At 39.8% G+C, this 14,267-nt stretch overlaps 1 protein-coding gene across 3 annotated transcripts in view; it reads right to left on the bottom strand.

Moving 5' to 3' along the window:
* The window catches only part of Snx24 (sorting nexin 24), a 147,303-nt gene that overhangs the window by 55,511 nt on the left and 77,525 nt on the right, over window positions 1–14,267 (bottom strand). For all 3 annotated transcript variants that reach the window (XM_048811844.1, XM_015486751.2, XM_048811843.1), the window contains one exon: window positions 5,328–5,432. In XM_048811844.1, coding sequence (XP_048667801.1) covers window positions 5,328–5,432 — 105 coding nt within the window. The remainder of the gene's footprint in view (window positions 1–5,327; window positions 5,433–14,267) is intronic.

Consider the following 14,267-nt stretch of genomic DNA (forward strand, 5'->3'; position numbering starts at 1 on the left):
ATTATATCAAACTAAACAGCTTCTGCATAGCAAAGGAAACAACTGACAGAGCTGAGGCAACCTATAGAATGAGAGAAAATATTTGTGAACTATATATCTAACATGAGAGTGAAAGCTAGACCACATAAGCAACACCAAAAACTCATCAGCAGAAACCAAAGAGCCCACTTAAAAATGGGCGACAGCTCTAATTAGTCATTTATCCAAATAAGATATATGAATGGCCAAAAGATAAAAATACATGAAAAATGCTCAACAGCACTGATCATCAATGCAAATCAAAACCACAATGAGATCATCTCACTCCAGGTAGGATGGTTATTATTAAAAAAAAAAAAAAAAAGAGAAAGGACAAAACATGCTGGTGAAGAAACAGAATCCCTTACATAGTGTTGATAGGAATGTAAATTTGTACAGTCATCATGGAAAATAGTATAGAGAATCCTCAAAAAATTAAAAATAGAACAATCATATGATTCAGTTCTCTCTCTCCTGTATATATATCTGAAGGAAATAAAATGAGTATGTCCAAGACACCTGCAATTCCATATTTCCTGCAGTAGTGTTTATAATAGTTAACAAATAAAAACAAAGGGTCTATCAACTGATGAATGGATAAAGAAAATGTGGTATATGGAAAGGAATATTATTCGGCCATAAAAAAGTATGAATTTCTATCATTTGTGACAACATGGATTAACCTGAAGGATATTATTTTAAGTGAAATAATCCAGGCACAGAAAAATACCATAAGATCTCATTCATATGTGGGATCTTAAAAAGTTGATGTCATGAAATTTAAAAGTAGAACAGCGGTTACCAGAGGATAGGAGGTGTACATGCAGAGAGGTTGATCAATAAATACTGAGTTATCTGAACATCACTGTTTTCTGGAGTGTGCATTTGCTGGTTGCCTCTGCTCCTCCACTCACACCCAGGACATTCCTTCTTCTTTTACCAAGAACACCCTAGTTATTTCTTATGAAAATGACCCAACCTCCCCCCTAGCTTCAAGAGTAGAATCTGACTAGCCACAGTGAGGTTCAGAGGCAGGCACATGTGCAAAGATAAACCAATGAGACCAGGAAGACTTCTAAGGAAAGGCACTTTCTCCTTCTTCCATTGTACTACTAAAAGAGACCCTACTCTTCCCTAGGGCTCTGGTGTATTTGATATCAGTAGGAGAGGTCTGGAACCACTGTAGCCCTTTTGTATCAGAAAGGGGCCCAATGAAGCTTGTACCATGGAAAACAGAAAAGAAAAATGGATAAAATAACTATGATTACTTAACTGGGATATGGTTCAAGGCTCCTCTGAAGCTAGATCTACCCTTTTGCCTCAAATACCACAAGTGCCTGGTGAATGCTTATCTTTAAGCAAAAACTCTGTATATGCATATAACATTTCTCATTAAATTAGAGTAAAATATTAACTTGTTTTTATCTTCCTGTTAAAACATCTCCCAAAGTAGATGAATTTCTAGTACAAATGGACTTTAATTAGAGTGACTCAGCTTAAGAGTTTTCAACCTAACAATGGTGCAAAGGTTATATGCATCCTGTAGAAATTGTACCTCTAATTTTGAATTTTGGTCTTTTTCTCAGGCTAGCAATATGTGGTATGACACTCTCATGATACTGGATAGGAGCAGTGAGCTAAGGCTCCCAGCCAGCCATGTGACCATGGTGTATACACCAGTACTCTAAAGTTTACTCCTGTGTTGATAAGTTGTGATGCTGGAAGGTCAGGTGTGTCAAATGCATTTCAACTTATGATATCTTCAACTTACGATGGGTTTAATCAGGACATAACCCTATCATAAATTGAAGCACATCTGTATATATAATTTGGAAAACAAAAATTTGCTACTTCATAAAATTTTTATTTGGCATGAATTTTTTATTGGAATTAAAATGAATTACTGTTCTTCCATTCATGTAGAAAAACCTTGTTTTACTTAATTCCACTTTTACATGGATCAATTCCCTCATTCGTGAAACCTCAGGGAGTTTGTCTGGGGAAGAAGAAGAACACAACTAAGAGCTAGGTTTCCTAGGATAGATTTCCTATTCGATACATAGAAAATTATTCTCGAAAATGAAATTAATAATCACTGTTCATCAGATAGAATGCCATACTTCAAATCACTCATATGTCCAATGTAACTTTTAACCTCTCATTGGCTAACTTAGCTTTTTTTGTTCTAAGATACTGTGTGTTCTTGGATATTTAATTTTTTAAAATAATTTGTTTCTAACCAAATGATTTAAAAATGTTAAGTAGGAAAGTGATCATGGTTCAAAAGTGTACTTACAAAATTTTTTAAAAACTTACTAAATAGCATTGTATTATTTCTTTTTCTTTCTTTCTTTTTTTTTAATTCCTAAGTAAGTAATGGTAAGTAATACTAAATAGCCATAGCTGTCATTGTTACATTGTTAGACTATGTGGAAATAACCATTTCCAAATCTGGCAGAAGTTTTGGAAAGTAAACGGCACTGATTAGAGCCCATCATCTACATGCTACAAGACAATTATTTAAGTATGGTGGAGATTGCATGTTACTTTTATTTGTTGTGCATCCTTTTTTCTCCTTTAAGACATAAGATTTCTACTGGAGAGTAGCTTTTGGGCTGGGGTTGTGGCTCAGTGGTACAGCACTTTTCTAGCATTCATGAGGCACTGGGTTCGTTTGATCCTCAGCACCACATAAAAATAAAATAAAGGTATTGTGTCCACCTACAACTAAAAAATAAATGTTTTTTAAAATTATTTTAAAAAATCATATGTCTATCTATCAAGGGAGTTGGGTTGGTAGTTTTTGATTATAAAGTGTTTGTTTTCAATCCACTTAAAGGCATATGCAAAGGCTAAAAATTTTTACCTAATTTAGAAAATCTACAATATACAAAGAAAAGAGACTAAACTGGTCATTAGGAAACTAAAATTCCAGTCCAAATCTTTTAACTAGTAATTCCAGGAGAAGGCAAGTTTCTGAACAGCACTAGACCTAGTTTCTCTGTCTCTAACATGAAAGAGCAGCCTGGGCTCTCTTAGGAGTGCAGAAGGTTACCCTCTCAAGAAGAGAAAAAGGTTTTTCCTCTGACCCTCACAAGAGCTGACCTGCCTGTTTTATGGGTGGGAAATCAAGGTCAGAGGGGTGATCCTGAACATACCTGATGGGTAGGAGGCAAGCTGGAGAAAACGTAACAGCTAAGCTCCTGTTGAGCTTGGGGTACTAGTACTTTCTGAGGTTCATGGGCCAAATCAGGAGCACTCTCTTCAGACAGACTAGCAGCAAGATGGTGCCTGCTGGGGAGGGCTCGGGGACACCCACTCCCTGGGGTTTAGACTAATATGTAACTGGAGCTAGACAGGCAAGCAAAAGAAACAGTAATATTATCTTATTAAAAACTTTAATACTAAAAATCAAGAAATGACCCCTAGAGCCAGGGTCTGCTTTTCACCTGGGATTAATAAAGCATTTACATTCATCTCTGCAACTTGTGGCTAACTCCACTGCAGGCAGATAGAATCAGGTAGAAAAGGAAGAAGAACTCCCTTGAACTCCTCTGGGGAATGAAGTGACAACAAACTGAATATTAAAAGCACAACAGGAAACAAGCCTTCTCGGCCCTTCAACCACATCTTTCAAGCCCTATTTCTGAGAATAGAAAATTCTAAGCTCAATTTGAGTATCACTATAAACTCCTCTCTGTGCCAGATGATTTTATCCACATATTTATATCCAAAGTACAAACAACTTAAAATGTTTACACTGAGTAGTAATGGAAGTCATGTGTCAAATACAATGGGGGAAAAGAATAAAGCTTTCTTTGGAACTAAAGCTTGAAGATATACAATATCTGTGGAAAATCTGGCTTACAAATGAAAATGCATTGTTTACCTATTCTATTTAATTATAGAGAACATGCATTTTTACCCTTTGCATACAATTTCTGAAGTCTTGTTTTTTTGGGTTTTGGTTTGTTTTTTTGCTCTGAAGTGTTGCCTGAAGCTATGGGAGTCACGTAGAGTCTGGGGCCACACACACATTCCTGTGATTGGTGATCCCCGTTTCCTTTAAGCTGTTTCACCCTCAGGGAGAGACGGTGAAGAATCCTTCCACCAAGGCCAAAAGGAAAAGACCAAGAACAGTGAAGAAAGTCCCCCTCACACATCCCAGCTGCCTCGAGCATGCCAGTGTGTGAAGACCAGGCCAACTACAGGGGGCCAGGAGAAGACTTCTGCCATCTGAGAGAAGTCCTCTGAATTTATCACCAAGCACAGCCTCTCCTCAGCATCGAATCACCAGTGATTCAGGCACAACCATCCTCTGTAGAGGAAAAAGCACAGTGGCTTTACACACTCCCTTCTCTTCCTATGATATTAAAGGAAGAATATAGTTGTGGCTGCTTATTTCCCTGATGGAACATGTCTTGGAAGAATCAGTCACGAATTCCTAACTCTTAGTGAAGTCCAGCTCCTTTTTTTTTTTTTATTTTTGAGAGGCAAGATTTCTCTGCTCCTGCCCTGTCTGCCTCAGTCATTCCCACACATGGATCCTCTCTGGCTCAGGTGAGGAGCACTAGCTGACCTCAGGTGGCCTATCCCAACCCTGCCCTGAGCATTGTCTTGGACTTGTGTTTTGTTTTCACTGAATGTTTACCACAGGCCTCTGGGGCTTTTGGTTTTAAGTTCAGAGAAGCTGAAACTGTTCAGCCTTTTCCCTTTGCTTTTCATTCACCAGTGGAGAGTGCCTTGGTCTCACTCAGGTAGTTCTGCTTCTCCTCTGCTGCAGAAGAGCTCCTAATGTGTTCTTCCTACACATAGACTCTAATTTTCAAAGAAGGAGGTGCTTCGTTAGAGGTGATACCCCCTCAGTGTGATTCTATAGGTATGTTAGTGGGGTCCACTAAAAATTCACTTTTTATTACTAAACCAATCTGTCCCCAAACACCCAAAACCTGAAGGTTGAGGCTGCTATGAGGAAGCAATAAACCCGGGGAAGAAAACAAAACACAAAACCAAAGTGCTTGTAGAGGTGAGTTTAAAAAATGGATAGGTCCTCTTTATGTCAGTTTTTCCCTTTGTACCATATTTTCACTTCCCCATAGCAAAAACCAAATAAATAGAAAAACCAAATAAATAGAAACTAATTAGAATCAATGAACCAACAACATTTTATAATTATAAAACTTCCTTTATTTTAATTAAGAATATTTTGCTTCTTTATATATTTTTTTTATCACTCTCATATACTCTTAAAAATAGTAAGACATACAACTATTTAGGTTATATTAACTGAGGATCTAAACATATCTTACCTGTAAATAAGTTTCCAAACCTTGTCGTCGCTGTTCCAAAACTTTTGGGACCCAGTTTCTGACATGTTTAGAAGGGATTTCTGGAGTTTTTATACATTTCTTAAGCTATAAAGACAAGAATATGAGAGAAAAAATTATAATGACATTATGAGCAGGGAACCAATAAAAGAAAGTAAAACACTGTTATAGCCAATAATAATAATAATAATAATAATAATAATAATAATAATAATAAAAGGTGGGGAGAAGATAATTATGCTGGAATTTTGTCAAAAAATTCGTTACTTAGTTGTCCTAACTGTTCAGATTTTAGAACAAGAATGTTGTGTTCTGGTAGTTGTTACTATTGATATTTCATATTGAAATTACTTTTCCTGAAAAAAGCAAAAGTTCAGTAAACGAGACAAAAAGTAAAAAAAAAAAAAGTTTTAAAAATATATTTATTTTGTAAAAGAAATCAATGGAACAAAATTTTGTTTCAAGTAATATTCTGATAAAAAGTCTTTCCACATATTTTTCACCTAAGAAAGCAAAACCGAATACAATTGTTTATAACCACTGTCCCTAGAAATGCCTCATGAATTAGACCATATTGCTTGCAGAGGTTCTTGACAATTCTATAATGGAATAGAGGATAATCTTTCCAACATCCCTAACAATTAAGTTCATATTCTGTTCATGAAAACTGAATGATAGTTCTTAGCTACGTCTTCCTAGGCAGCAGTTTCAGGAAACCATATAAAGAAAATTCTGTTCAAAATTGAGTTACAGTTGCCTGTGGTAGGCAGAATAATTTCCTTCCCAAAGATGACCAAATCCTAAGCCTGTGAATGTTACCTTATATGGCAAAAGGGATTTTGCAGATTTGGTTAAATTAATGATTTTAAAACAGGTAGATTATCCTAGATTATCAGGTTAGGCTCGATGCAATCACAAGGATCCTTACAAAAGGGAGGCAGGAGGGTCAGAGCCAGAAAAAGACTGAAAGATGCCAGGGGACTGGCTTTGAAATGAGAGACCTCAAATCCAGGAAACCTCTAGAAGCTGGAACAGATGTTGCCCTATGGCCTCCAGAAGGAACATAGCCCTGTTGACTACCTGGATGTTAGCCCAGAAAACTCACTTTGGACTTCTGAGCTCAAGAAGTGCAAGATCATAAATTAGTGTTATCTTAAGTCACTACATTTATGGTACTATGTTACATTACCAGTAGGAGACTAACACACTGTCTCTAAAAATAGAGTGAATCTCATGGTCCAATTCAAGATTTGGAAAAACCTGCAAAGGTTCCTCCTTCCCAACACATGCAAAGAAAAAAGCATCATAATGAATAAGAAATTGCACACAATTAAATATGGGTCATTAAACATATAATAAAAATTCTTCCCCTATGAAGAATACATTCAACATCAGCCACTCCAGGCATGAAGAGGAAGACTCTGCATTTCAAAGATTAGCACTTCCATTTCAAGTATTGAGGCCGAGCCTGGGTGGACTCCTCCCTTCTTCCAAGTACCACTGAAATCACAGTGTGAAGGCAATGGCTGCAAACTCAAAATCTATTCTTCCTTAACAACAGAACTCCTATAAAATTGGGGGAAATAATGTATTTCATTATTAGCTAAAAAACTAAATTTCCCAACGCCCCTTGAGGATAGTGGAAGCCAACGCAATATAATCAGAAGCCACAGCAAAAGACTTTCCATAAATACACTTTCCACGTGAACCAGACTCAACTGGCTGCACCTTCAGTCCCATGCCCCCTTCACCCTTTTCCTGCCCAGCATGTGCCTATGGAGCAACTGTAAACATTTATTTTCATGAGGGAATTCTGAAGACAGAGGACAGGTGTTCTAAGTGACTAAGGAGAAAGAAAAGGCCAGGGTGCAGGACAGTCTCCTGGAGCTGTCATATCAACTCTGGACTGCCCACTGCCAGGCTTTTTTTGAGAGGAAAAAACAAATACCCTTTTAAAAAAGGTTACTGATGCCTGGATTTAATCTTGATAGTGTTTTTAAAAAAGCAAGGAGCCATAGGGAATGGGACAAGATGAGACTAAGACAGAAATACAGCCCTGTGTTCCACCCACTCAGTAGAAGGAGCAGATTTATGTATTCAAGACAGAGAATACTGGAATAATTAATCTAGGTGGATGGGCAATTAAGGTTCAGTTTCATAGGAAAACCAGCACTATGAAAGAAAATGGACCAAAACAATAACAACCACAACAACAACAACAAATGGAACAACTAATCCCAAAAGAAACAGACACATCAAATAACAGGTGAGATCTTTAACAATTTGTTTTATTACCTGCAGAAAGACTTGAGAAGATATGCTTCTATATATAAAAAAAGAACAGGTTACTATGATGAAGAAACAATCAGAAAAGAGGAAAGATCTTCTGAAAATTTAAAAAATGACACAATTTTTTTTAAAAAAAGTGGTAGAATACAAAATCATGGAAATCTTCCAAAATGTAGAACAAAGGAAAGAAAGGGTCAATGAAACGATAAAACATAAAGAGAATAAATCCAGGATGTTTGAAATTAGACTTAATAATCCATTAAGAATAGAATGCAATCCAGACATAAAAATCACTTTCATATGACCTAAAAAAAAGATTATGTCTTCAGATTAAGAATTAATTGGGTGTAAGCATAATATATTTTTTTAAATATATTATATGTCTGTTGGGATTTCAGAACATCAATGATAGAGAGAGCACAGGGGAAAACATGAGGTCGCAAACAGGGGAAACACGTCTCTGGTGGCAACTGATTCTTCAATAGGAACAATGGATGCGGAAAGATACCCCAAAGATTTCACCTGAAAACGCACTTCCACAACCAACCACACTACCAATCAAGTGAGAGAATGAAGGCATTTTCAGACATGCAGACTCAGAACATTCATCTCCTATGCCTTGTTTGAGAACTTAATTCCAGAAAACAGAGCTTAACTCAAAGAGGAGAAGAAATAGGATTAGAACTCATAGCTCTGCCCCTTTGGGGTGGAAATCCAAAGATGGCAGAAGAGGCCTAAAGAACAACCAGTCTGGGTTGTAGTAGAAAGTCCATGGATCTGGGGAGGGGAGCTTCCAAAGTGAGGTTAGTTCCATGAAGTAAATAGTACAGAAACACTGAGTAAGTTCTAGAATTCATTAAAGCACATTATTCTTCCACCAGTCAGAAAAAAGTTCCAGAGAAAATGGAGCCCCTGAAGGTAGTCATGGAATATTCAACAGATTGAGCTCCTTCATGCTCCTGGGTGCTGGGGACATTTCTGCTGCATACAGCTTACATAAACAGTAACAATTAACAATAAATGTAACAAACAGTAAGCAGTTGATAAAACAGGGCAAAGACAGCCAGCATCAGAAACCGGTTAGCAGCTGGGAAGGCCTGTGTGAGGTGGGAGAATCTAGGAGCAACCTGAATCATTTTGTGAGGGACCCAGGTGTGGAGCTGGAGGAACGTTATAGGAGTGACAGGCTTCAGGTATTCAAAACTAGAAAGCAGGAGATGGACTGGATGAGAGGTGGCAGTGCCAGATACTGCAAGGCAGGAAGCTGGTATGTGATATGATTTTGACTTTAAGGAAAACATGCTGGGTTCCAGGAGCAATATGGACGACCCAGGGCCTGGAGTAAGACTAGGGAGAACAGTCGGAAGCGCCTACAGAAACCCAGGCAAAAGGTGATGGTGCTTATGACTGCGTGCTAGCCACGGAGATGGCAGATGGAAGGTCACGGGGTGTGTGTGCAAAGTAGAAGCAATTAGGATAGCTCTAAGACAGATCTTCCCTCTTAGGTATTTTCTTTCTTTCTTTCTTTTAAAACTTTTTTGTAGTTGTAGATGAACAGAATGCCTTTATTTTATTTGTTTATTTTTATGTGATGCTAAGGATCAAACCCCAGTGCCTCACACATGGTAGGCAAGCACTCTGCCATTGAGCTATAGCCCCAGCCCCTTTCTTAGGTTTTTTAATTTCCCTGGCAGCCCTTCTATGAGTGACCTGGTAGTCACCTTACTGAAAAGTAGTAGATTGGGATAAATGGCTCATGGACTAATTTTCCCCTCAAATCCACTGTCCCTGTGTTCTACAGAATACAACTCCTGATCTTCAGGTGAGTATGTGGCCATTCAGAATAAGGAACACATTTCTCAAACCCTCCTCCCCCTCAAGCTATGTGTGGCTATGTGACAGAATTCTGGTCACAGGTAGGTAAACAAACATATATGTGCAACTTTCAGGAAGCGTTCTCAAAGGTAGGGCTACTGCCTTTTGTTTTTCCCCTTCTGCTAGCTAAACTACCCACACAGTAGCAGCCACCTTTGATGATGAGGCAGAAGCTGCATAATAAGAATGGACAGCAACAAAAGCCCAGGTCCCTGATGATCACAAAACTGCCTCGACAGCCCAGGCATTCACGTGAGAGAGGAGCAAAGTGAGATTTGTTAGTGTCACCATTATTTTGGTTTTAGAGTCACTTTGACCAAATCTAATCCCACATGAATAGGGGAATGTGGCTGCCATTGCTAGCTGCCTGCCCAATACTCATTCCCTCTTTGTAAACCAAAAACCAAAAGTTCACCACTACCATCAACAATTAAAAAAAAAAATGTCATTTAGAGTGCCAACATGCTGAGTTAAAACTCTTGAATTTCTAAGTTCCCCTGTAATTACAGTGGCATATGACAGGGTTGTGAATGAAATGCAGCACAAGTCTACTAGGCAGTGTTCCTATTTTCTCACAAGAAGCAATATTTCTTTCTGCCAGGAATGCAGAAGCAATGCCGGGAAGGATGGCAGCTATGTTATAACTATAGGGTAAAAATCAACTGTGAAGGTAAGGCTGGTGAAGCAGGATTACAGGTGGAGTCCGGAATGTGATGTAGTGGAGTTGCTCTATCACCTGGGACTGCTTACTTTTAATTTTCTTGTGTACAAGAATAATAAAACTCTTTCTTCCTCAAGAAATCCAGTTAAGTTTCTATTGTATGCAACCAGAGATACTCCTAACATATCCTTTGTTCTGTTTGGAGATATTGAGTCAGAGATGCCCAACAGGCAGCCAGGGTGGGGTGATGGGTAATCAGTTGTAGGTCTGTAAACATGGGAATCAGAATGTAGAAGTGTATTTATAGCCATGGAACTTCAGGAGATGAAAGCAGGAGTTAGGTCCAAATGAAGGAAAAGGGCCCATGGTTCAGATGCCCTGCAGAGCCCCCTCACCCTGTGAAGACCTTGGGGCAATTACCTCCATGACCACCTTGTATTCTATAAGCCTCAGTCATAGCAGGCTGCCATGCTGTAAGAGTATCACCTGGCTGGGACCCAAGGATGGTCTCTGGGAGCTGAAACCTACCTTTGGCCAACAGCCACCAAAAAAACAAAAAAGGAAAGAAAGAAAGGGGTGGGAGACTCAGTGTTGCAACTACAAGGCATGGAAGTCCACCTGAATGACCTCAGAAGAAAGACTCTGAGCTTCAGAGTCCACAGCCTTGGTCAGCACCTTGATTTCAGCCAGGTGGGATGCTCAGCAGAGAACCCAGGACCCCTGGGCCTGGCCTCCCGACCCACAGAGTCTTAGAGATAATTTCTGTTGTTTTAAGCTTATATGTCTGTGGTTGTGGTAATTTATCATGCTGCAATGGAAAAATACAAGGAGGGCCAAGGCTGAGAGACCCAACTCTGAGGGGAGGGCAGAGGATGGGGGAGAGTGAAAAGCAAGTTCTCTAGAAAAATGTTTCAAGAAGAAGGGGCAGGGCACGACCAGACCACACAATGACCATAGGTACTCGAGAGGAGGGGTACCAAGGGAAGCATGGGGTTCCCTAGAAGGACTCCTGAGAGGAAGAGTACGGTTGGATAGACACGGAGGGGGCTGGTGGCCTAAGGTGGGCTTTGTTCTGTAAAAGGGGTTCACCTACTGTCCGATCCAGGGCTGGGGGAAGAGGACAGTGCCAGAGAGGAGGAGGGAGGAATTCATCACTGCCTGCGAGGGAACAGACAGCTATCTCATCTCTGTGCTACTTGAGGGATTTCCCCAACAAGAACGAGGTCAAGATGCTCAATTTTTCTGTGGTAATAAGCTTGCTAAGTTTCCATTTACACACATAGAAATTTTCTTTGAAATTATTGAATCACAATTTGTCTTATATTTCAGAAAATCAACTCCATTATCTGTCTCCTCTCTCTTTTGATTTTTTTTTTTTGACTCCCACAGATACAGCACTGAAAACATTTTTCCTTTTTATTTATGTGAGCAGTGCTGAGGAAGCCCATCATCGCCGCGGCCGGACCTGTGACACTGGCGGGTGAGTAATGGATTGCTTTAGATGAGAGACAAACCCGGGACAATGTGTTTCCAGTAGGGCTCAGCTGCTTGCAAGATGAATACTCCTCTGCCGCTTCCTCAGATGATTAACTGTCCCAGCCCAGCCGCGTCCGGGCACACGGCCTTTCTGATCCACGCAGATAAGTACCAGATTCCAGGATACCCACAAACACAATCCTCTTCTCCTGATGCCACTGCTTCCTTTTCCTTACTATCCTGTTAGGATCTACATAGAACTTACTCTGTATAGACACTGGCATACACATTGGTTAGAAAAAATCAACCATGTTCCACAGAAAGGATGGGAAATAGTTTGTCCAAAACACATGAACAAAAACAACGGAAAAGAAAAGAATTTAAAGCAGCAAGACGACCCTCCCTGCATATCGTCACCCCCATTCTCTCGGGGTTCCCTTTAGAGACACAGTGCATGACGTGGTACTCTTAGTCTGATCCCATGCAGCAGTTTTCTGGTTCTTCTGAAATGTGTGCTTCATTAAATTAAATAGAAGAGAATGCACTATTTGACTCAAGCCCAATGTAGGCAATAACAAAAATGAGGACAGTTAACGTTAAAGAGAACCAGCACCATGTTTCACTGAAAACTTTGGTGAATAAAAAGGGTGGGCTGGAACTGACAGAAAACAGCTGGGAAGGCAGGAAAACTAAAATATGCTTAACAGTTTGCATTGCAGGGAAGGTTTTCCTGCCCGTGCATGAGATCTGGGGGTCTACAAAGGTAAAACTCCTCTCAAGCACCAACATTGAAAATGGTAAATTAATTGGCTGTCGGGGGTCATGGACAGGGGCAGATGGGGCATAGGGGAGGCATTTACAAGCTTGAGGGCTCACAGAAGACTTGCTTGACCTGCAGAAAGGGCACCCTGCTACAAAGAATGAGGGAGGGGGGCCTTGCTTTGTTTCAGGGTGGCAGTGGGGTTTTTCCTATCCTGTGCTAGCACAGTGGGAGCTATGAAGGAACCAGGTAGGTCTATTGGGACCAGCAGTCAAACTTCAGTGGAATAAACTTCCACATGAGAACGTGCAGGGAGTTCTCCAAATATCCCATTTGCCAAATATTCATTCAATGCCTAAGATGTGCCCAACACTCTAACAGCAAGAAAGATACAAAAGATAAGGCTTGGTCCCTCCTTTAAAACAAAATTATCTTCTAATTTGACAAAATTTAGGGATGACTAAGATTTAGTTATCTTAGATGTTTTGAGTGTTTAAGTAGAAATTTCTATTCTAAATGGAAGAGATTCCAGGACAAAGACATTAGGGAACCAAGGAAGCTGGCATAGAAGAAGGAGAAACTGACACATCTTGGATTGGTTGGAATGGTCAGAACACAGAAGGATGTTCAGCCTGACAAGAGAGAGAGGTGGTGATTTTCACAGCAGATACCTGGGTGCAGGGAGAGACAGAGTGGCTGGGCTGACATTTTCTTAGGAGGAGCAGTGAGAAATAAGACCAGCCCAGCAAAGAGTTTGAGGAAGACAGAATAATGGTTTCCTCAATGATGCCCAAGAATCCCTAAACCCTAGGATCTAAAAATATATTCCCTTATATGGAAAAGGGAGCTTTACAGATGAGATTTAAACAAAGGATCTTGAAATAGGATGCCTTTCCTGGATTACTGAGCTCAGTGCTACCACAGGGGGAGGCAGGTGTGTCAAAATCAAAAAGAGGAGATGTGACAGCAGATGTTATAGTGGAAGCAGAAGCTGGAGGAACGTGATTGCTGGCTTAGAAGATGAAAGAGGACCATGAACCAAGAAATTTCTATTTCTTGGAAGGAAGGAAGGTAGGCAGCTTCTCAAAGCTGGAAAAGGCAAAACTGGTTCTCTCCTAAAGGCCCCCAGAAGGAATGTAGTCCTGCCAACCCATTTGGAGTGAAATAATAAAGGCATGTTGGTTTAAGCCATTAAGTGCTTGGTGACACTTAGTGTTATAGTGACACTAGGATACCATTCGAGGTTTAAGAATATGGGCCTTGAGAGTCAATGTCTACAGTGTGGCAGACAATACAGGCCTATTTCAGAATGAGTGCAAGAATTGAGATGGAAATGGTGCTTTAGGAAAACTGCATGCAGCAGAGAATGGAAAGAAGACAGGAATCAGAAATGGGTAATGCAACACTAATCCACAGTAGCTCTGGACTGGGATGGCAGGAGTACACAATGAAAAATAAAATGGTATATGTTATAGATATTTGGAAGAATGAATCAACAGGACTTAGTGACATTCTGGATAATGCAGGCAAGAGAATGTAGGGAAGCACTTTGAGGCTTAAAACCTTGAGTGGTATGGCTCTACACCTTGTGGGTGTGTGTGTGTGTGTGATAGGTGAGAGGGGCCGTGTCATAAGTAATTTCTTTAAAAATATAACCCACAATAGAATTTATCAAACATGAACCAGCATTAAGATCCTCTGGGGGGCTGGTTTAATAAGCAGATTTCTGAGCTGCATCAGAGTCTGATTGGCATCCTGAAATCAGCACTTAGGTGGTCCAGAGTTCACACTTGAAAAAATAACAATCTATAGAAACTTAAAAAAAAAAAAAGAATCAAATACTCATCATAGTTCTAGAAGA

Source organism: Marmota marmota, unplaced genomic scaffold, assembly GCF_001458135.2.
Source record: "Marmota marmota marmota unplaced genomic scaffold, marMar, whole genome shotgun sequence".
Lineage (NCBI taxonomy): Eukaryota > Metazoa > Chordata > Mammalia > Rodentia > Sciuridae > Marmota > Marmota marmota.